The sequence below is a fragment of the Vespula pensylvanica genome, chromosome 11 (genome assembly GCF_014466175.1).
Source record: "Vespula pensylvanica isolate Volc-1 chromosome 11, ASM1446617v1, whole genome shotgun sequence".
In the NCBI taxonomy this organism is placed as follows: domain Eukaryota; kingdom Metazoa; phylum Arthropoda; class Insecta; order Hymenoptera; family Vespidae; genus Vespula; species Vespula pensylvanica.
The window spans coordinates 3,249,313-3,273,998 of NC_057695.1; the positions used below are offsets into that span (position 1 = coordinate 3,249,313).

Genomic DNA, 24,686 nt, shown 5'->3' on the forward strand with positions numbered 1-24,686 from the left:
CTTTTTTATTTATTTTTTCTTTTTGTCTTATAACCTTACAACAAAACGGAATTATTCGCTGCTAAAGAAAATTTTCGAAAGATGGGGATGACTAGCGTTGAGTCCACGACGATGGGGTCAACCGGTTCGGTTTTACGACGGCTCCACGACCGCGAACTTCGATCGTAATTAATTTGTTTTTCCCTCTTTTAGCGGTGCTTGTGCGCGCGCGCGCGCCCGCGCGTCTGAGCGCGTACGCGCGAAAGATATGAAAATGCCGACGAGAGACGTTCGCGTGACTGAGCGCAATGTGCGAGAGCGCAGAGAAGCCAAGAGCGAGTTGCACAAGGATATCGGTGTGCTTTGAGCCCGTGAAACGTGCGCGCGCGCACACGTGAGAGCGAGGGAAAGAGAGAGAGAGAGAGAGAGAGAGAGAGAGAGAGAGAGAGAGAGAGAGAAAGAGAAAGAGAGAAACATTATACGTGAGCGGAATACATACGATACTTGAAACAGGAAAAGGAGAGACGGAGATACAAAAAGGGTTTTGCCGAGGCGAGGAAGAAGGACGGTGAAGCAGACAATTATAAAATGTATGGCGCTAAGAGAGATAAAAAAGAAAGGGTGAGAGACGGAGAGGTAGAGGGGGATGAGGCTTCATCACGGTTCGCTACTTCGGGAAAATGTTCATCGTCTGGTCAAAGGGTTAAGTTCAAGGCGCGGGTTTCTTTACCTTTTTTTTAATCTCCGTTCTCCTCTTTCCCTTTCTCTCTCTCTCTCTCTCTCTCATTACGTGTAAATTTCTAATATGTAACCTATCGTCGAGGTCTACTGCGCTTTTCCGTAGTCAACTGAAGATGATTCCCGTTTTACGAGCAGACTTTTTCTCTTTTTTACATATACTTATATAACGTGCCTCGTGGAACAAACTCCCTTGTATTTCGATCTCTTGAACTGGGTATATGATGGTCAAGTATCTCGAGTATATGATTAAATTAGAACGCTTATTGTTAAAATGTTGATTCAAAATGATGTGATATATCAGATAATTTTCAGCGGAGTAAAACTTTATCGAACAATTCCGTGATCGAAAAATCATATCAAAGACTATATTTTTTAATTATTTCAATCATTTACTACAAAATTTCAAACAAGTGATCATAAAAAAAGAAGATTAGATGTAACATGTTAAAAACTAAACATTCTTTAATGAATTTATCGTGGGGAAGTTACAATAAATCCCAATGAATGAAGTTTTCCGATCATTGACAGTAGATGGATCGAAACAAAATACGAAGCCGATGCTCGATAATCCCGGATTTCTATCATTTTTTTGTTCTACTTGTATAAGACGCCCTCTCTCTTTCTCTCTCAAGCATACGTATCTCGCGGAAAGAATGTCTCGCGGTGGTCCGAGAAACTAGTCCGAGGAAATTTATTCCACTGAAGCGAGAACAACAAATTACAGTCGGTAGTCGATCTCTCCTAATACGATCGCCTGGTATGCTTGTGCTCGAGAGAGCTCGGCATCGAGTTCGACGCCATAAGACGTCGGTAGGATAGATCGGCAGGAAGAGAAAAGTAAATCGTCGCCGATCGCTACGTCCCACTTTTCATGGGAAAAATCGTTACGTGTCAATCCGATCGATTGTATATATATATATATATATATATATATATATATATATATATATATATATAGGTGTGTGTTTGTGTATATATATCCTATCTTTCTCTCTTTCTTCGTTCTGTACGCATATATAAGACTAGTGGCAGCCACTTTAAAACGCGTTTTATGACTTTACAGGAGCCATCATTATCACAAATTTATGCTAATTTTATTCGAAACTGTCTCCTTCGATCACGTTCAAACGATCACAAAACACACTTAGCAAGGGGTAAGTGTCTATGATTTATATTTAGAAAGGCAATTGAATTTTCTCCAAAGAATCGATTACCTTTAACTTTCCTAATCTTTAATTTAAATTTGAAATTTAAGAAATTGATTTTATTCGTGATTCGGAGAAGGATAGTAATAACGATAAGATATCTTAGGAAGACCACCGTCGAAGACTCGGAATGCTCTTGAACTGTTCTAAACGTTCCATGGATTAACTTCATCGCGAAAAAGCTGTCAATGAATTCGACGTCATCTTTCCTATGAGTCTCGAGGAAAATGCATGAAAAAAGTTGTCGAATGCGTTCTAAGATATTAAAATTCGCTCTCCAGGAAAAGAAAAACGGAAAGACAGACAGAGAGAAAGAATGAGAGAAAGAAACAGACAGAGAGAACATGTGAGATCGTTCTCAATCTCCTTCTTCGGAATAATTCAAACATTTAAATGCCTTTTGTACGACTTACGTAAATATTCGCACGAAAGGGAGAGAGGTTTTTCATGGAAAAACTTCGACATTTAGCCTAACTCGATTAGGACAGGTAACCACTTATCAAGCAACGCTTCAAATCGAATCTCCGATCAATCGAGATTCCTTCATGGAATCACCACTTTGAAGAATGCAAACGATTTTAGGGAAAACTACGAACGACACTGACAGCTGTTTGGCTTTCGTAAGTTGATGAAAATTGGACGATGGAAATGTAAAAAGTAGATTAGAAACGAGTTTCGCAATTCGTTGTTGATCGAACGTAACTTTGAATGATCTAATATCGTCGTTCGTAGAGTTCAACACCGATGAACGATGAAAAATGCAGAGTGATCACGTATTTCCATTTTTTTTGATGGAATTTCTCAGCGATCGATCGGTGTAATAAATTAAAGTGCGATTTGACGTTCGTACGGAACGATAATAGCCGCACACTGAGATTCGATCCGGTGTGCAAACAACGCTCCTCCTTTATACGAGCATGCCGCGAAAAAGTGCAAAGAGCCTAATAAATAAGTTGCCGGTGTGTAGTTAAGGTATAATTACACGTTACTTCTACCACGGTGAGGGCATATACGCTCTTAGGCGGTAATATCGACGAACGCATACGCGCATGCGTCTCATATTTTTACGTACTCTCTTTGTCTCTGTCTGTGAAAGAGAGAAAGCCTTTTAAGCCCTATAGTGAAAGAGGAGAAGGAGGAGAGTCCCTCCTCCTTTAATTTATGTAGGAACCTAGGAAACACGGAACGTAAAAAAAGGCCTCAACATGTGACGGCGCAAAAAGCAACCGGGGCCGTTATAATTTATACGCTAAACGCCTTCTATCTGCACTCAGTGAACCGTTTTTACGCTCTCGTCCTGCGTTCTCCGCTATCGCGTCGGGCCACGTGTCGCCACGAGAGCCTCTCTCTCTCTCTTTCTCTCTCTCTTTCTGTCTTTTTCTTTCTCTCTTTCTTGTTATACTGGAATCAGAGTAGACCGTAGTTCTTGATTAGAAAGGATCACAAGAAAGTAGTTACCAGAAATTGCATTAAAGATAAGTGATAAACAAGATATTAACATAATCAGTTTTTCACATGATTAAAAAGTGTTTCGAAACAACGATAATTGTTCATTCGATTACAAATAACAGAAATGAGAACGTTAACATTCGAGCGATACTACCTTCAATCCTATCTCTTTCTCCTTCTTCGAATTACTCGATTTCTTCTTCACAGTGAAGAAACCAAGAGTTATCTCCGATCGGCGAAAGAAAGAACGAGACTCGAATCAAATCGGCGAACGAGATCGTTGCGCGGCTCGTGTCGCGGAACAGCGTGGAACTTACATACGATCGGTCCTTTGCTTTCTCACAAAGTGAGAGAAAGAGAGAGAGAGAGAGAGAGAGCAAGAAGAGGAGATGAAAAAAAAGGGACGATGAGGATGAGGATGAGGATGAGGAAGAAGAGGAAGAGGAGGAGGAGCAGGATGCAGAAAGAGAAATAATAAGAGGCACCGCGACGAGAGAGAGCCGGTGCTTTAAGCCCGTCCAGATCCCGCCAGGACGATAACGGGAGGACACATCGCCACCTCGGCGCGACGATCGTAAAACTTGGTCAGGTAAAGGCGCGGTTCGTTTGAGACCTGCTGCGTCGAAGGACGGACAGGAGCTGCTTATAGGTTAGGTATTATAGTCAGGAAGAAGTTAACTCTGTTTCTCTGCGAGAGAAGTTTCTTCCATCTATCGAACTCATCGCAGTCTACTACTGTAAAGAGAGAAGGAGAGAGAAAGTCTCGTACCCTTCGGGGTGGTCCGAAGCAACATCGGTTCATTAATCGCTCGGATACTCCGGGAAAATGTGCTTTTACGAGCGTGAGCAGGACCGCTTCTCGCTCGATACGTACGGCCTTATCGTTCTTGAATAATCGGAGCTACCTTCGAATTAGGATGTTCTGATTCTTTCCTTTCGAGAAGAAGCGTTAAAACGTGCTACCGATGATCATAAGTATCCACCAACGTATCCTTATTATCAGCGATTCCGTAATTCTTTCGTAAGAAGACAAAATTTAAACGACGAGTGTGACTCGACAACCACAGCAACATGAGTCTCGTAGACAAGGAACTATTCTTCTTGATTATTAATGATTTCCACAATATCGTTGTTTATTTCCTTGCGAATTCGTAGGAATCAAGTTGAAACGAGTTCCGAGCTCTCGGCAAAATAATCTCTATCTCGGTCTCTCTTCCTACTCTTCCTAGTTGACTCTCCCGCGAAGCGAAGAGAAACCGGTAGGCTGGAGGGAAAAGTCCATGTCGTTCGTGGTAACACGATCGCTTTTTACCGCCATTATGACTTTTTATTGGTCACGGAAAGGCGCGGTGACATAATACGATACTGACTTTCAAAACGCTGGGGGAAGAAGAAAAGGTAGAGAAAGAGAAAAGACTGCAAGGAGGAGTGGCCGTAGGAGAGCAACGGATTCTGCGCGAGTATGAGTGAGTCCTGAAGAAGAAGAAGTGGAGCTCCCGTAACGAGAGACGAGAGTGCTAATGAAGGATAGCTACCTTCTTACGGACTTCGACCTGCACCTGTCCTCTCCCTTCCCTTACTCCAGTCTTCGACCTTCCCGTTGTTTTCTATCTCTCTTTCTTCCTCTTTCGTCTTTCATAATTTCTTCACCTTGTATGTCCCAGAATTTATAACACCAGTATTCGAGGTCCGGCCTAAGTTAGACACTTAAAAAATATGTTTATGACTTTATTGCCACGGTCTGCCAAATACGAACCCCCATCTTCTCGTTCACCTTGTTAATTTAAGAAAAAGTTATGTTCTGCTGCAATCCTGGAGTTGTCTCGATCGATGTTATAATTCTGATAGAAATTTGATAATCCTCGTTGAAGGACAGGATCATGAATTATTTACTTTCAGTAAAGTTCTTCAATATCGAAAGTCGTAACGACAAATTTTTAGATGTCTGTACGAGGCCCCACGAGTTACCACAGTAAACCTTTTGAAGGAGACACTAAAAATTCCTTTGTGAGTTTTCAATACATCCTGTCTGTCACGGATGGTTCTCCTTTCTGACACTAAAATGTCGTTTATGACTTTATTGCCTTTTCTTCGAGACGTTTTTATTATGATCATCTTCATTGAGCGATTCGATTTCCTTCGAAACTACGAATGTCATCCCTTTTTCTTTTTTTCTTCGACGGAAAGAAGGAAATATTCGGTCCATTACGGGACACTCGAAGAAAAATAAATTCTGGAGATCCATGATATACCACTTGGCTCATTAATGACAGCGCACGCTAAGGTACGGCGCCGGAAAAAAAAACAAAGTATAAATCATCCTTCTCAAAAGTCCATGTCGCATTTGAATCATTAGCTGGAAATACGATAGCAATGTTCCATCCTGTTAAATACTATAAATTACTGTTGTTTTACACGTGGATTTACATGCTTTAAATCCCGAAGAGAAAGGCATCGGGGCGTCCTGCTGCTATCTACCTTCGGGTTTCTCTCGTTAGCGATTAAACGAACGACAGATCGAAAGATTAAAAGATTAAAAGATGACAAAGATTGTATCGAAAATGATCATGACTAAACTATATATGTACCTACTTATCCTCATTTAAAAAAGAAACAAATCAATTTCCAACGTTAACCAAGCACGTAAAGATATATATTCCAAGTAAGTAAGGTCCGCGAACTCAGCGGAGTCTGCGCTCGAAGTTCTCGCATCTCTTCCGATCGTGAGATAACGGTGAGCAAAAGCGTAAAGCGCGCGCGATCGCGTACGCAAGGTCGATCTCGACGGGCGGACAGGTTTCTCGCAGGACGAGAGGGTATAACGGGTGGCGTACGAGTACGCAGGAGGATAAGGAAGAAGAGAAGAACGAAGAGAAGAGCAAAGAGAAAGAGAAGAAGAGAGAAGAGGACAGAGAAGCAAGATTTTCTATCCCGAAAGCCAGCGTGCCGCGATTCCAGAAGAGAGAAAGAGAACTCCGCTCGAACGCACACGCCTTGCGAGCGACGGCCGACACGAGTTTACTTTTATTTAAACGTTCCTTCCTTTTATTTAGGGCCTGACCCCCGAGAGACGCTCATTTTGCTCCTTTGCCCGGCGCTGACCGGTGTCCACCCGGTGCCGGCCCCTTGAATTAATAGCCCCGCGTTTTTCCTCGTGTTGGCTAATATACGCGCGTGCGCGCGAGCGTGCAGGAGAGCGAGGCCAGCCGCGTTAAAAATGCTTCGCTTCTGCCCGCCGTTTTCTCACGGCGCGCACCGAAACGCACCGACAGCGTGCTTTATTGCCGTCTCACAACCCTTCTCTTTTTCTCTCCGTCTTTCTTCTTTTCTCTTTCACTATGCTGATTCTTATACCTTACGAGAAAACTCTCCAGAGATGTAACGACAATTAACGTTACGGGCTTTGATCTTTCTGTGATTTACCTTTTATCAATGACAAGATAGAAAATATTTTTAATCGATTTAAATCTTACGTGTAATTTAATAGATTCCAAAGTATCCATATTAATCATGCCATATATAATACTATGCTTTATTTCTATTTGTTAGTGATCTTGCGCAAAATCGAATGATCAACAAGTCAAGTAATTAATTAAGACAACTATCGAGTTATAATTTTGATCTTTGGTTTATTCGTCGATATCTAAGCCAGTTATCTGACATAAGTTTTCCTTGTAACATACACGCGTGTTTAATAAATCAATTTTAATTTACGAGACTTTTATGATTATCAAGATTCTGAAAAACTTTTGATCTATTGGGACGATTAAAATTTTTTAAGACTTTCAAGATATATTAAAATTTTTTAAGAGATTATCTGTAAACACTACAAATTGATCGCTCATTATTATCTGAAATTTATAAGTCAAAAATTTATATTTATGCAATAAATAAAATTGGTATACGAAAATAATGTTTCGTCTTTCACTTTTTATTCATCATTCCATTTCTTTTTTCCTTCTTTGGTCCACGTCCAGATCTTCTCTTTTTTTCCAGAGTGTAGATCTTTTCTTCGACGCTCATTAACATATTTGTTGATTTATACACCTAGCGGTAAGTAGATTAAGATAAGGTGATAAATAGTTTAAGTGGTCCGTCGGCGCGATACTTCACAACACGAATTTATAGCGTATACGAAAAGGTGGTAAGACTCGAGTTATATCGACTTGGAATGTTGCGTTGAGGTTGCTCAGGATGAAGCCAGTTACAGATCGTGGTAGATCGTGATCAAAATCGAAAGAAATTGGGGTAAATCTCGATATATCTAACGAATAAATGATATTGATATTTCATTGATCGATCATATCATTTAATAAATTCGTGATAAATCGTGATAACGTGAATAACGATTGTGATAATTTTTATCGTCAAGAAAACATCTAATTAAAACCAGTTTTCAGCGAAAGATAGTTTACATTTGATCATGTAAAGTTTTCTGCAAGATCTGTAAACACGTCGCTCGACTTTTCCGATCAGTCGAGATCCTCCGGTTTGCCGATTTCAAAAATCGATTATCCGTACATATCCCGACGATTATAAGTAAACGTATTAATGCGTCACGCCACGCTAACTCATGGAGTAATACAAGATAAGAATTTATCGTACCACTTAGACTTATCAATTGTAAGTGAAATTTAATGTTAAACCGATAAAACGCAGACCGACGCGCCTTTAAAGATGCCGTGCATTTCCGAATAACGAAGTATCACCACCGTCCTCCTCTTCCTCCTCCTCCTCTTCTCCTTCTCCATCTTTCTCTTCTTCTTCTTCTTCTTCTTCTTCTTCTACTACACGAAAGAGTCGGCCCTTCCTAAGAGTTATAAAACGAAGAAAGTACTGATAATGAAATTGGACCGATTTTCTCGTCATTTCGCGTAATAAAAATTCAAAAAATTAGCATTATAATAAGAAGAGCCATAAAACAAAATCGTTCTTGATAACATCGAATAAAAATTTGTACGATAAAAAAAATGAAAAGATATATGTAACATCTTTGCCACGAAAGACGAGAAGAGAGCTTTCGAAATAGACGTCTTGATTGGTGAGGGGCTTAATATATGAAAAGAAAAGACTGAAAGACAAGGAGATAAGGAGAGAACGAGAAGAAGGAAGAAAAGGAGAAATGAAAAAGACGCGAGGACAGGAGTAACAGGCGAACCGGTACTCGACACCCTGTGGTGTACGGATGAGCATACGGATGGGTGCACCAGAGGCTAGAAACACGCCTGACCTCCCAGCAGACAGATTAAAATGATGCAGAGGCTATCTACCCCTCCCGAGACTCTTGCTCTTCTCTTCTTCATCGCTCTGCCTAAACTATTTCAAGACTCTCCGAGTGAAACATCTTCTCGCCTCGCTTTTCTACCGTGTTTGTAAACACGGCTTGCCTTTACGGGACCATTCACTTGAGAAATTTGCCGAGCTTGATAACGAATGTATCAGTGTCAAGTTCGATGTGGAAAAAAAAACCAGGACGAATATTTGAGTAGCTTTAAAAAAAGACCGATATTTTTGGATGCACCTGTTTGTAATCTTTGGAATCACAAAATTCTTCTGCTGTGATATCGATAAATTACATCCTGTGAGTTAATATTAAGTCATTGAGCAACGAGTCATAAGCGAAGCGAGTAACGAGAGTTCTCGAGATTTCTCGATTATTGTGCACAGCTGAATACTGATAGAGACGAATGAGCTATTGAGAAAATCGAATATGAGATTAAAAGTTGTAAGTTAGTAAAATTATCAAAATAAAAGTTGAAAATAAAATTTTCTAATATAAGAATATATTTATCGTCTAAATTTTTCGTCTACTCTAAAAGTCTTTATTATACGTTTACTGTTTACTATAAACAAGATAAATACAATTAGAAGATATTACATACCAAGTGGTTACAGAATATCTAAGCGATTCGCCTGGAGAACTTTAAAATTCGCCGAGACACTTTAACGTCGACGCCTTTAGGCGTTACAATGTTGCTCCTAATCTCTTTAACGATGCTTTGTCTAAGCGCTCCAGCTTGTACTCTTAACGCGATACACGTTCCCCACGCGATACACTTTTGAATAATGATACCTGCCCATAACGATCGCTTAACATCTAAATTCTCGGCACGATTCGATTCCTTTCGCTCGTTAGCGTTAATTTGACATGCTGGAAATGCCGTTCTACTTTGAAAAATATGCTCCAATATCTACAGATATACTATCTTCTGAACATATAGAAGGATTTTTTGATTGCGTAGATACTTCTAATGCTGTAAGTAAGATTATTAAAAAAACCAAAATTCCGAAAGATTGATAAACTCTTGGCGCATTTAACATATCCTAATCAAGAATTTAATCCTATATCAAAAACAATTGATTTAACTCAACTTCTAGGCACAATGTAATTTGCTCGAACATGTCAGTAAAACATTTACGGGATTTTTATGTAAAAATAATGTTATCATTGTGATAGAAAAGAGGTGATGCTCACCCTGTCGTACTGATGCGTCGCCGTGGCGGAGGAAAACGGTTGAAAAGGTGCCGGCCTTGCCGGACTGTGATGGGCCGCATGGGGATTCGCATGTGGGGCCGCATGGGGGTGGGTCGGGTGCGGCGGCGGCGGTGCCCTCGAATAGAGGTAAGGATGATAATATTGATACATCACCTCGGAGCAGCTCATCACCCCGCCCGGGCTTGGCACCCCAGACCCGGCCTGCCGACTTGCGTACCCGAACGTCGCACCACCCGTTCTAATACCACCACCACTTGGCTCCTCCACTCTCTCTTGATCACCTTCCTCTTATTTTTTCTTCTTCTTCTTCCTCTCTTCTTTCTTTTATTTTACGTCAAGTGAAAATCTCAATCCAACCGTGCCACGTGCACCCGATAACTTCTGTCTCTGAGACTTCTAACTACCTAACTGAACTTCCGAACGATTTAGAACAACCCGACAATTTGTTTGGATAACGAAAAGATATGCTCGCTCAACACGATTACGATGATCGTCCGTCGGCAAGCGTTTTGACGGTCTATGCCTTTCACTCGGACACTGCTATCGGAAACGCAACAGTTGGTATAGATGGTACATCGTCGAAATTACTTCTTTCTACGGGCAAAGAAAGGACCTTGGCACAAATTTAAAAGCTGTCATGCTGACGAATCCAATAGCAGGCGATAAGAAAATTTCGATGGTTTATCAAGGTTCTTGTTAAACGCGGGAAGATGGATCCTCCTTTCTGACGTTTTTGATAGAGGAAACAAAGTAAGGAGATGACAGATCCACTCCTTTCAGCTTTTTCTCTTCGGTGTCAGGATTCTAGTATCGACGATAGATCAACATCGATCTGTTCTATCTGTCCTGTTTTTTCAACTCAAGAAACACGGAACTGTCTTGTCGATCCTGACACTCCCGACAAGCTGGCACCTTTAAATCGTTTTAAGAGACCTCGAAAATGATCACGTATACTCCGAGCATTATCACACTCACTTCTCACGTTCGTGCGTATCGCACGTCGATCGTTTCCTGTTATCAAACGAGAAAGAGATAGACAAAGATTACCAAAGAAACACGAACGAACGGAGCACGAAACACAGGAACGCGAGATCTGCACGAGTTCGACGGATAGAGATAGAGAAAGAGATAGAGAGAACGGAACGGCTGTCTCCAGATTACACCGCTGGTGTGTCTCTGATGGGCGAACACAGACTGAACCCCCCGAACCGACCGTTGGACACCCTCTCTCTCGTCCCCTAGACTCGTCCGCCGTCTTTTTCCAACTCCATGGACGGGCTCCTCTCTCTCTCTCTCTCTTTCTCTCGTTCCCCTCTCCCTTCCACCCGCTCTAACTCTTTCTCTTTCTCTCTTTCTTCCTCTCTCTCTCCGTCTTTTTCGTGCGTGGCACGTCCTCCTCTCCTTCAGCTGGCTGGAGGGTCGGAAAGGTCTCTTTTCCCTTCTCTTCCCTTTTCGATCAGCCCCTTTCGGAAAAGAAGGGGTTACCAGGCGAAAGGAAACGCCTACTGGTAGTACCAAGCTCGGCCAATCAACGAGCGAGAATCAACCGTCCAATGAGGCATCGGTTGCCACTCCTACGTACCGTCGTCTCTGTATTGATCCCACAATGAACCCGGACTACCCAGCACGGTATTAAGAAGTTCCTACTGAATCCTCCTCCTACCCTTCGATACCCACACTCTACCCCTGTCTCTCTTTCTATTTGCTTCTGGTTTTGTCTTTCTTTCTCTATCTTTCCGTACCCACTAACTTTGCCTACCCTTCTCGCTTCGTCCGGCTTTAACCATGCTTCGAGTCGCCTTTTCCCAACAACCCCGAACCTTATCTACCTCTTCCTCTTTCTCCCACTCCTACGACTTCTCTCTCTTCTCTAACGCTACCGGTGAACTCGGCAAGCCGCGCGCATAATGAGTCTTAATTAACAGTTTCGCGGTGTTTCGGGAAGCTTAATTTGCCTCGGCGAGAGAGCAGTGAAGGTTGCCTCCGCAGGGAGGCAAGGAAAAAGAGATAAGTGGAAAAGAGCAAAAGAGGGTAGGAAACTCCAACGAAGTTAGGCTGGTTAGGAATTTTCTTAAACTCCTCAGAAAATCAGGTTTTTCCTGTTGAGAAAATTGGAACGTGACTATGAATCTTCTGCCAAGCGAAAAGTATTCCGACACCTTGAACTGATGATTCATTTAACAAGAAATGGGTCAAGCCACGAGTACCATGTTCATCCTTTGACACATGCAATCCAATTTTAAGTTCGAAAAAAATTGATACAAAAAATTCATCAGCTAATCTTAGTATTGTTATTCAATTATATTTTATTGGACATTAACTCTTGGTTATGTTTGATTTTAACCGTAATATAATAGACGTAATTACACGTACTTGATACTTGATCCTTCGCGTTCAAGTTGGAAGAATCATAACCTTTGGAATAGAAAATGTTAAAACCGATAAGTGGATCACAAAGCAATACATTTCATCACTAGTCCCAAACTACACAATCTACAACCTGTTCCAGTTCACCTGAATCGAATAGTTCTAAATGTTGAGACACATCGTCGTCCTAACGGCAGCACACTCGACCGTGTCGAATGTAGAAGACTATAACTAATCCGATGTGTAATCTAGCAGGTCTCTATCTTTGGGGAGTGTCGAACAAATCCAATAAACCGTCGACGAGCGTGAAACGGGGTAAGACTTTTTATGCGAGTCGACCTTTGCTCTACTCAATACGTTCGGCCTAACGTCGGATCACCGATCAAACGCTTCATAGCGGGGTGGCAGTCATCCTGCACGTGGCCACTTCAACAATGGAAGACGCGCAATTCACCCCTGCAACTCCTCCTGCTAATAGTCGAGCATTAAATTTGTGAGTGATATTACCAAGTGGGGTGAAGCTCCTCGTTCTCTTTTCCTCCCTTCTTCCCATCATTGAAAGGTCGAGACGTACGAAATATGCTTTCATTCTCGCATTTCACGGAAGGATACCTCCTGTAGACGAATAAACGATAGGACTATCAATCGAAAGACTCGTAACGCGATCCCGTCATGCGAGAGTATTGATGCTTCGTGGCTTTCATTATGTACAGACAGATTAAGAATAATCGATATGCGTTGCGTCAGAGTCTTTCTCGCAACTGCGTGATATAAAAATAATGTTCCCCAATATAATGTGAATATGTAGTTTTTTAAAGATCTCAGAAACGTGGTGTAATTATTTCAATTTTACATATTCCAATTACATCGTGAGCTCATAAACGTTAACGAAAGATACAGAACTTCCAATTACTTGTTTCAAGAAATGATGATATAACGAGTATTTCTCCATCTTCCTTCGTAATTAGATTCTGTGAATCGGTCGATTAGCAACGACTCGCGCCGTCGTAATTTACTTCCTAGCAAGAATCGACTGTTTCTCAAACGGGTGAAAACACAGATCTTCCAACATTCGGATACTGCGGCGGAGAAAGAGAAGAAGAAGAAGGGGAGAAAGAAGAAGGCCGTAGCGGCGACCGAAGAATCGCGTTTTTTGACAGATCGGCAGCAACCTCTCAGGAGAGAAGTCCCACGAATGGGACACAACATAAGGATCGTGAGGAATGCCAAAATAGCAAATTAGGGAATTCCAGGAGATCTACCTTCCTTTCCTTTCTCTTTCTCTCTCTTTTTTCTTCTCTTCCAAGTCCTTTCACGACCGTTACCTTTAGCGCGAACATATTGTTTTTTAATTTTGTAATTTTCCCTTAACTTTACAATCTGTACATTCTAAAATGAAGATGTCATAGAAATCCTATATCGTAATCCTTTAATAGAAAGGAATTTAAATGAGAGCGACGCGTTGGAGCATTTTATTATTAATATTATCTAAAGACAAACAATATTATCATACAATTATAATCAAACTAATGTAATAGATACATGCGATTTGTTGGCTGATTAATCTAAAACTCTTCGTATGACTGAACTGAAAATACGAAGAGGAAAAAAATTCCAAAAAGAAGGGGAATGCGCTTTCTCGTCTCGAACGTTCGAATCGAACCTAGGTCAGTCACTTCGGTTCGTTCCGTATGATCTCTTCTCGTATGCCGAAGCACGCGAAACGCGTTTCGATCAAATTGCATCGCGTAATCCGAAGAACGTCAGTAATGTAACGCTTTACATTATCCCTCGACGTTTTATAAAGTGCGGGATAGAAGTGAACTGAGCGCAGAAGTGGGGAGAGAAAAGGATTGTTCACTTTTACACTCTCCGTATTAACAAATGCTTTGTAACTCAGCAGAGCAGTTTTCTACGATCAAGAAATATCGTCGGTATTTCCGTAAGGAATGGCTTTACGTACTTTGTTAATACTAAATATAAGACTGGGCGCTCTTTAATATTTATATTACCGTATATAAACCGAACACCATTCGATTTGCAATGATAATATATTTTGTACTTGCAATGCGTCGGCTATTGATGCAACGACGATGAAAGATTTAAGGAAGGATATGGCTCGAAAAAGTTCATCGTTTTTTTTTTATCCGCAATCGCTAACAATCTGCTCAACGACGTTGATAATAATATAGCACGACGACTTGGATATGGTAAAACGACGGAAATCACAAGCGAATTGGAACGCAAAGGAAAGAAATGCTTACTGTAGTACGATCCGTGTAAGTAGATCGATATCTTGGGGAGTGACAAAAAATAAATATCGAAGTTATTTCGCTATGTCTTTTTTGTCGACGGCTCGAGTCCTTGTCTAAAAATAATTGACCGAACAAAATCGTTGCAATTTCATATATCATCCTATATCATTTATACACCGCTTCTCTATTCCGAAGACTTCGCTTCTATTTTTTTGTTGTCGTCAACCTTTCCCTCCACCTTCTTCACCTCAAACTTAGCTTCTTCCACCTTCGCCGCCTCCTTTCTTCTCCTTTTCGTCCTCTTGCTCCAAAAACTCGTCCCATTTGTCTAATCGCGCCTCGATCTCAGCATCCGTTTCGGTAATTCTGGGAGCAAATCATAGAATTTGCAAATATAATGCGATCAATTTACAAAAATGTTTCTACTACAGGATATTTGTGCGTGACTTGTGTATAAATAAGAATAAAACATTTGGAAATATCAGACAAAGTTGTGATTTAATTGATAATTTTTCCTGCAAGCGTTTTATGGACATTTAATAATCTTTTAAGTTTGATTTAAAAATAAGATATTATGTTATTCATGTGGAATAATTATTCTAAAATAAAAATAATATAAAATTTTATCTCAATGAATAATTTGCCGATTGTCGATAAAGTAAATCGCTTCGCATACCAGCTACTATAGTTAAAGTAAATATCTATATTATCAAGAGTCGAAAGTAAAATATCTGCAGTTGATAAAGAAGAAATTTGCTGTTGATAAACTTACTTGTACTTGGTTTTGCCATCCCAAATTTCGGCTGATATTTTTCTTTGACTAAACCAACGTCCATTTAACAATTGAACGCAAGCTTGAGCCTCAGCAGGTTCACGAAAAGTTACCTGAGCAACTCCTTCGGGATGCCGCTACAATCACATAAATGCATTTTAATTAATATAAAGTACTTTTGTCAATTAGTATCGAAAGTAAATTACAATTAATATAATGAAGACATTTTCTGCAAGCGGTGCGTTCAGAGGGAAATGCGCGAGAAGAATATGAAATGAACATTCTTAATGCTTTTCACGAGAAGATATTATCTAAAAGTCCTAATTCCGACTTACCTAGTAATCGAAACAGCTTAAGTGGAAACAGAAGTAATTATTAAATAAGTGCGGTTTTCATCAAATGTACAGTGGTTATATCCTGACGTTATTATTAAAGAATTTCATTAGTTTAATGCTGAAATTTAAGATAATCGTACTTCAAAAAGACAACTATGAACAATTTAAACGACTGCTTTTTTTATTCTCTCGTCACGAAGAGGAAGTAATATTTCCTTATTATTTCGAGGATTCTAAAAGTCAATCAACATATCGATTTTCAAATTGAATAACTCTTCCAATAATAAGCCAGACGCAAAAAATCGTCTTAAATTTGTTCATAATGTACCAGACACGACAATGAAATTATCTGGAAATCCTTCTTCGTACAATCAAATGAAGACCTTCGCTTTTTTTACGCCGTTCGTATTCCAAGTTCAACCTCGAGACGGTTCAAAAACGTCGCATCGAGCCAAGTTAAAAATCCGCCTCCTTGTCGCCGTCGGCCCTTGGTGATATTTTTTCGCTTCGCCTTGAACCGCAATTTATGGACCCTTCGGTTTCGAGCATTAATTTTACTGCTGGGAACACGCTCGACACGAACCTCTTTGTTCCTTTGTCGCCGTTCGGAAGTATACGACGTAGAAACCTATCGTCGTTGTGTCGTGTTTTGTCCCATCAAGCACGTTGTACTTCTCGGCCTATGTATGTACTTCATTTATTCATAACTGTAATCTTCTCGGAACGGTCAAAGACTTTACGATTAGGTCAAGAAATGTAGTATGATACTGAAACGCGAGGGAATGAAAAATGAAAGGATTGAGTTAGAGAAGAAGAGAAAAAAGAAAATTTCGATTATTCACAGTCACGAAATAATTTCGAAGCACGTGTGGCTAACCAGCGAATTTGAAGAAAGCGAAACTGGTTCAGCGTGTTCACCGCAAAGTAAATTGGCTGCAAAAGGCCGAAAGTTCTAAGGCGCGTCGTCGTTTCTTTTGAAGTCGGCGCTATTTTTCGCGCCGACCTCACGTACAAGAGGAGACAACAACAGGGAGAGAGAAAAGACAGTAGGAAGAGAAGAGGAGAGAGGAAGGAATTCACTTTGACATTGAATAGATTCACGGTTGAGACTCGACGACTAGGGAGTGTCCCGCGGCGAATTTATGGGGTTATGTCCTTTCCCCATTCCATCTCCACTACCTCCTTCTCTAGCAAAGAATCGTTTATTTGTATCGTTCGCAAGGAGAATTTTCTATTATCCTCTTTGTACTTTCTGCTTTCACGCAGCAAAGCACACCCTTGCCGAACCGACGAAAGTTTGATCGTTTCTAAGCGATCCGTTCTATTCTAAGTTCGTTCTTCTCTTTCGAACAGTGATTCTGGCAAAGAAGCGTTCTCTCAAATCTGGGTCGTGTATACTTTTCTACTAAAATAGGAATCTTTCAATGTTCGTTTCGTTCCCAATTAACATCGGTTGCTTTGGAAACGTTCGCTCGTTGCAATTTCATCAAAATTCAATTAGCAGACTTTTTAATTACGAAATAATAAAAAAAACAAACAAAAAAATACGAAAAAAAGAGATACAAAAATATCGCTTCTCTCGTCGAGGAATACGAGACTGGCAATACGCGTGGTTTCGCGTAAATGAAAAAACACTCACGATCGGCTTAAATTGATTTTACGCGAATATCATTTCGTCTATTTTATTTTTACGATCGCGGAATTTTACGTCAAGCGCAGAGATAGAACGGCTAGAACAAAAATGTCATGCTAACCTTCCCGTGCGGATCCCATGGCGCCGCTTGCGTAATGGCGTCTACTCATAAAGCACAATTTGAACTTAATGCATAATTTATCGCCCTCGAGTCATAAAGAAAAAATTTACCATGTCGTACGTTAACATTAACTATGATGTTATATATTTTTTTTTAGCGTGTCTGTTTTTTTCGGCTTACATTTTTTCTATTTTCATTCAATTTCGGGTAGGAATGAATTGATGATATTACTTACATCATATATGATAACTTTCCTAACATCCCCACACTTTTGACATTCCTGTCGAATGTCCTGCTGATACTCCAGAAGAAGAGCGACCTCCTGATCGAAATCTTTCGGTGAGAAAAGATTTTTTATTATCACAACTCTCTCGCATTTCAGTGGTTCACCCGGCAATCGATCTGGCCTCCAATCGAATAATCTGTAACGTAAATGCACGTATACTTAGAGACCATTATAATTAATATGCTGATTATAGGATTCAATATCTCCTTCTAGGATGACCCATATTCGCATAGTTATATATGCTAATAACGAACGGAGGCTTCCAAACACCACAGCGTGCTCGAGGGAACAACATAATTCGTGAACGTCGTATCTTTGCATTACAACTGCGAAGAGGAGCACTAAGCTGCATGTATATACGTACGTGCGATAAACGCACACAACGTAACACACACGTATAGTATACGAAAACACGTTTCACAAGGGAGGTCTTGTACAATGCTTCGTGTACAAGATCGAAGGCAGTATATTCGGAAACATTAAACTAGGAGAAAGAGAGAGAGAAGAGAAGAGGAGAGAGAGAGAGAGAGAGAGAGAGAGAGAGAGAGAGAGAGAGAGAGAGACGCCAGTGTAGATTCATGCACGTATATCACATATGAAAATTTATGCTTGCTACACTTAGACTCTACTTTAGTCTCGGAAACTAAAATCCTTGCGAATACGCAAGCCACGTAAGAGGAAATAATTTCACAGACTGAGCCATAAATGGTTTCACAAATTTTCTTTTGCTATCTTCCTCTTTTTCTTCCTTTATTTTAACTTTGTACCTATAAATGATGTTTACGAACATTTTTCTCTTTTTAATAAAATAGCCTATTATTTATTCAAATATTTATAAATCTTCGAATTCGATGGGATAAATGTTTGATATATACCTACGTATACTCTAATGAGTAATAAATGTTTGTTGTAAGTGCAACTCGATGTCTTTTACATTCTTAAGTAAAACACCAGTTGCCTTTCGCTTAGTGTTTTTGCCAATACAAGTCACTGAGAGAGCAAGAACGCGATGAAAACGTGGTAAGAGTACGCTAGAAGTGTCCATGTCTCGTATAAAGGCGTGAATAAATGACTACCGAGAAATAGGATGATTTTACGCCCTCGTTGAGTTTAATAAAGCATACCGTTTAACGAAAGAGACGCAACAAGAAAAGTATGATCCTTGGGAGACCTTGAATAAATACATCAAATGTTTTACATCTAACGTCACACGGTATAATAATAATTGTACTATTTGTTGACGTAATAACAGCGTTCAGAAAACATTATATATAATCTGGTAAGGAAATCTCATTGGTGAAGAAATCTGACACGATCGATTTAAAAATTCATAATCGGAATCTATGACAAACAAGATAGGGATCTATCGTGGTTCTTTTTCGATTGATTATATCTAGGAAAAATATTGAAGTAAACCCAGAGATTCCTACATCTTGCGTAAGGTACATATCCCACGATAGAACTCCCGTACTCTGACTAATGAGACCCAACAATTCATAGCATCGTGTGTGGCATCTTCTTCCCAGTTGCTGCGAGCAAGATGTTTAAACGTCTATTTCCTAGGAGCCCGTAAATAAAACTGAAATGTCAGGAAAATACAGCTGGCGCCCGTATCAACTATATTTTATGTTTCTTAAAGATCTTTTTTTATTTTCACGAAATCTTCATATTCCATTGATTCTCGACGTCGGCTTCAATGGCACCATTTTTATATTGTTATATCAATATTAATATCATCCAGAGAGGCGAAAGTCAAATGGTATAAACGAACCGTGAGGTCGAAAATCAATTAATGGCTCATCGACCAAACGCCTTCGCGAGTAATCCCCTCTCCCTTTTCAATCGTCGAGTTTCATTAGCGGGAAGAATTATCGAACGGATATTAATATTCAGAGATTGCTGTACAGTCACTATGAATATAAAAGCTATCACATCGTCATCATCGTCATCGTCTTTCCGACGAGCACCGTCTCGCACGAAGCTAGTAATCAAAGTATTATTTTTTATTTATAAAAGAAATTAACTTAACGCCTACCAAATACTTTTACTTATGCTTTACGAATGTCGATTATGGTAATTCAAACATTATCAGTTATTTCCATATATCAATCTTCTAAGGACTACTATTTTATCAAACATTTTTTTTCTTTGATGCATCTAAAATCGTTTTGATAAATCACATATATGGGATATTTTATAGCGATGCATTCGCAAATTAGTTATAATGTTCGAGTATGATGGGTGGATATTGATAAGACTAATTACCAATAATTGGATGCCGGGTTATTTTCATGGATGGCTTAAATTATTGCATTCATTGTAAATGCTTATAAAATATGAGTTATAACATTCATAAAACTAAAAAAATTATTAATGGACAGAGGAAGGTGTAAAATATAAAAAGACACAATTGATAACTTAAAGATAATAACAGTACGCTCCCTTGTGAAAACGTTTGTGATCCATCGATGGTTCACGATATGAAAATTGCATTCTACATGATATTTATGTTATGTATGATCAACTGGTAATATTATGAAGCATTTTATGATGATGTTTTATTTTAAATAAAATAACCATAACGTTTGGAATGGAAAGTTCGACATGAGTCATCGGTGGACCATGCAGCGCTCAACGTGTTAAGAAGATTAATTTCAGAACATCAATACTTTTTTTTTTATCTCTTCGGATGAATCTTATCAGGCTATAAACTTTGCTTTCGTGATTATCTCTTGAACCGAAAGAGAATCAAGACTGACGTCCATGAAAATGAGATGTTCGATGGCGTGAGAACTTCGAGAAGCGATAGGGTTCGAGTACGAGCACCTATACGAAGAAAGAAAAGATGTTCAATGAGAAGGAAGGTAACAGATTTGCAAATGTCGAAAGACCGTTACTTCGAAAACTTCCGGTTAAGCTGAGGAACGAAAGAGTGGCCGCGTTGCAAATAACTGGTTTTCGCCAAGTTCAGGGCATCGAACCTTCGACATTGCTTGCCCTACGGGGCAGATAATCATTCTCGCGAACGAAGACATCAGACCAATCTGAATCTGCACAACCCATGATTACATGGTATGTTGTGAAGAAACACCTTCGTGGTGTCTCACAACGAGGGAGGATTGAAGATCAACCTCAATTGTCCATGAAATCAGATATACCATTGAAGATAATTCTATATTGGAACCCTACCGTTTTTTTTTTTTTAGTATTTTTTTTAAAGTATCATTTATCCAATTCAGAGAATAAGCGAGAAGAATTGTCCAATCTATCCAATTTTCATCCATCATTCTTATGGTAAAGAAAGAAAAAATCTAGGGAATCGTCCTAGACCTGAAGTAAAAATCATATAAACTAGCAATGCGAAGAGAATGACCTATTCGAGTGATCACGTTACCACACTTGTTTTCTTCGGTTACTCCTCCGCAAGAAGCAAATGTAAAGTATATATATGTAGACAGAACTTGGCTGTCTTTAGTTGATCACGCGAGAATAAGTACTTATGTACAGTCACGTTCATGATCTTCCTAGTAGAAATAAAATATGATTATACGAATGAAAATTTCTTCTTAAAAACATAAGAACAATAATAAGAAAAGGGAAAACCTTTCACATTCAGAGAAATTTGATATCGAATCATCGATGAGGAGAAGAGAAAAGAAAAAAAGAAAGTTTTCGATACGCATCGTTTCATGCACGTTGCATCTCGGCTGCTACTGTTACTTCTGCAACAGCAGCAGAAGGGTAATCGACGTGAACAGCTGGTGCTTTTACCGGAACCGCCAACGCCAAGCAGTCTGGCTGGCACGAACGTGGTCCAAAGGCTTCGTGGTATCCGGTGCACGTGCGCGATACATCCATCCATTCGTCCTCTCCCTGTTCTGTCCCTTCTTTTCGCACACACATACAGACGTACGTACATACATACACTTCTATACCTATAGACGTACGAAAAAGGAAAGGAGATGAACGACAAGATGAAACATATCTCGATTCCCCGAGGATAGAAACGAGACCGTTTACACCGGGATGCTGTGGTCCAGCTCGTGAGATTGCTCGAGAAAAAGAGAGAAAAGGACAGAGTATGTATGTATGCCTGTGTATACGTATCAGAAGAAGAGAGAAGATGAATGAACAACTCTCGCGGATGAAAGGAAATCGTAAGGGAGAATGAGAGAGAAAGAGAGAGAGAGAGAGAGAGAGAGAGAGAGAGAGAGAGAGAGAGAGAGAGAGAGAGAGAGAGAGAGAGAGGAAGAGAAAGTATTTTAATGGAAGATCGAAGCTCGCTTGAATCTTCCGATCTTTTTTTCTCGACAAAAACTCGGGTACTTGCGCACGTCCTGAAAAGATCGAAGATTTTTTCCGAGAATGAATGATCTCTTTCCTTGGAAGTGGGACGTTGATGAGAGCTCCTTGATCGATGTTCATCAACGCTCTATCCTTCTTGTAGAAAGGTGTAGTTTAAACGTGAATTGAAATTAAATTAAAAAATTTAAACACCAAACCACAAAGTGATTTCGAACCAACCTCTCTTGGATCTTCTTCTGTCGATCTTTGTCTTTCTTTTTTCGTTTTGGTTTCAATGCTGGGTCGTACTCTCCCTTCATTTGAAACTTCGCTCTTTGCACCGATAATGTTTTTCCTCTTATCTGCCAACCGTCCAGAATTTTCAATGCTAAGTCAACGGATTCCACCTGGACATAAAACAATCAGATTGTTACATTAGAAAGTTATAAAAAAATATATGAAATCAATTAGAAAGAACGATGTCTTTCTTCTTGGGATAAAAATTAGTACCCAAATGATGCTTGCTTATATTATTGATTCCAATAGCATTAATTAATATCAAATACAAATCACGTCATTCGGAAGCAACTTGACAACGGCAACGTTAATTAATTCGTCCGTGAACGGTCATCAGGCGATTTGATAGAATCGATCGCGACGTATCTCGAACGTATGTATATGTTTTTGCGTGCACGAATGCCAATAATAATTATCACACGCTACAAAAAATGTACCGGTCGCATGCAACAGCCTGAAGTTCCTATTTATTGTACTGAAGCAATGGTCAGCGTTCATTCTCATTGCGAATGGACATCGCACGTAGAGATACGTCGATAAATTCATCGCAGATACTTACATACGATCGACTCTCTTTTTTTCTCTCTATCTCTTTTTTTCTTCTTCTATATTATGCCTGTTTCATTAAAGTCTATGTACACGAGAAACTATCTCTTCCATAATCCATGACATCCCACTCCGATAAATTCTATCTTTTCTTGAGGAATTCAGTAATTGAGTATATACACTATCGTGCATAATTAATCGTATGCTTTCGAAAAATATCTGAGAGGATTGCAAATGCAAAGGTTTATATTCATTAGATGAGAAAAGATTCAAAATATAGTATAGTTCTAAGAGTTTTTTAAAAAATCAGAAAGAAATAGGTTGACTAAAGATAACATAATTATTTCCACAATGATGAAACATGTAACCGATTAAAAAAGGGCAAAGGAATGAAAAGGCAAAATATAATTTTATAAATTAAAACTTAAAATAAATTAAAACTAATACTAATTTTAGGTCATTTCTAATTAGAATACGATTAATATTGATATTTTGCAAGCTTGCGATTTATATATCAAAATATCTTCTTGACATTTTCGTCTTAAAATTATTAATCTTGATAAAAATCAAAACTTATTGATAACTATGACACATTCAGGCAGCTGTGACATATTATTCAATCCTTTGGATGCCAAATCGATCGTAACCTCACGAATATAGTTTGTACAATCTGAAAATAGAAAAAGACCCAATCCTTTCGTCAGATTTATTTTCAAAATCTTCGTTGCTGGAAATCATTTCTGAAGATGACGTCATGTTCGTAGTATTACGTTAAGAACGATCGACCAAGCCGATCCTCTCGAATACATCATGATCCTTCTTGAATACATTACGATCGAATGCGAACGACGGATCCTGAGAGCTTTCACAACGCAGGATCGATTGATCGGTCGATTGATAGTATGAGTTTCTTCTGAGCAACGATCGGTATGAATTCCATCTTTGGAGAAGTAACTACTCTTCGAGAAATAAAAAAAAGTTCACATCTTTGTATGGGAACGATGGTTAGTCATGGGTAAATAATAAACGAAGAAACCGAGAGATATTACAGATACAAGAAAAAGATACGCGATTCAGCATGATGGGAACGTCTTTTGCGTCGAATGAAAATATATGTTCCGATTTTTTTATTACGTGCAATATTGCTATTTCATTGCTTTGATAAACGTGAGATTTGCTTATAAAAGGAAGGAAAAAAAAATTACAAAAGCGATAAATAATGTTTTAAATAATACAAATTTTTATTAAAACTGAATTAACTCATTGATCCGTCATTAAATAATTTTATACAAATTACACATTGATGTTGCCTCGAATACAAGGCCGACATTATTTTAACTTGCTTGCTTCGCTTTTGTACCCGTTAATATATCACTCTACCTCTCCCTTTACAATGCGAGAACGAGCGTCAGAGTGACTTTAACTCTTTGAACACAAAGTTTCAAATAACGGCAAAACTAACTTCCAAACCGTCATAAAACTAAGAACGATGTACATGTACGTTCCTACTACTACGACCCAACTAAAATATGACGTAACTACTACGTACGTACTACTCAAAGGGTTAAATGTGAATACGGACATACGAAAAAGAAAACGGAATAGAAGAGGATGCTTTTCACTTTTTGCAAGTTTTTCTAGAGTGCTGTTAAGAGATATAGACGAATGAAGGAATTCTTCAGCAAGCTTTGCGAAACTGAAAAACGAGTGAGAAAAGAAAAGAAAATAATCAAAGAGAATGGGAACGCGAAGTAACGAGACGTTTAAGCTACCACCTGTTTCTTTCTCTTTCTTTCTTATCTCATATTCCGTACTTGTCTCTCACAAGACGGAGAAATGTTGTTTGGTGTTTAGCTTCGAGTCTCGCACCCAGCTTCCTTCATTTTCAAGTTCGTTTTGCATTACTAGAGAAAATGAGAG

At 39.3% G+C, this 24,686-nt stretch overlaps 2 protein-coding genes across 6 annotated transcripts in view; both read right to left on the reverse strand.

Annotated features, from left to right (window-relative positions):
• The window catches only part of LOC122633148 (protein vestigial), a 52,197-nt gene extending 41,042 nt beyond the window's left edge, over positions 1 to 11,155 (reverse strand). For 3 of the 4 annotated variants that reach the window (XR_006328047.1, XR_006328046.1, XM_043820718.1), the window contains exon 1: positions 9,850 to 11,151. Coding sequence is in view for 2 of the 4 variants with exons in the window: in XM_043820718.1 (XP_043676653.1) it covers positions 9,850 to 10,038 (189 nt within the window). In the remaining 2 variants the exon portion in view is untranslated. Of the gene's footprint in view, positions 1 to 9,849 lie in introns of all 4 variants that reach the window. The other variant, XM_043820719.1, reaches the window with a different exon arrangement.
• A 2,531-nt stretch (positions 11,156 to 13,686) lies between these two features.
• LOC122633146 (HIV Tat-specific factor 1 homolog) overlaps positions 13,687 to 24,686 on the reverse strand; it is a 38,150-nt gene continuing 27,150 nt past the window's right edge. For both annotated transcript variants that reach the window (XM_043820716.1, XM_043820715.1), the window contains exons 4-7: positions 22,164 to 22,330; positions 17,589 to 17,775; positions 15,265 to 15,401; positions 13,687 to 14,858 (exon numbers count right to left, since the gene is read on the reverse strand). In XM_043820716.1, the coding sequence (XP_043676651.1) occupies positions 14,747 to 14,858; positions 15,265 to 15,401; positions 17,589 to 17,775; positions 22,164 to 22,330 (603 nt within the window). In that variant the 3' untranslated portion in view covers positions 13,687 to 14,746. The remainder of the gene's footprint in view (positions 14,859 to 15,264; positions 15,402 to 17,588; positions 17,776 to 22,163; positions 22,331 to 24,686) is intronic.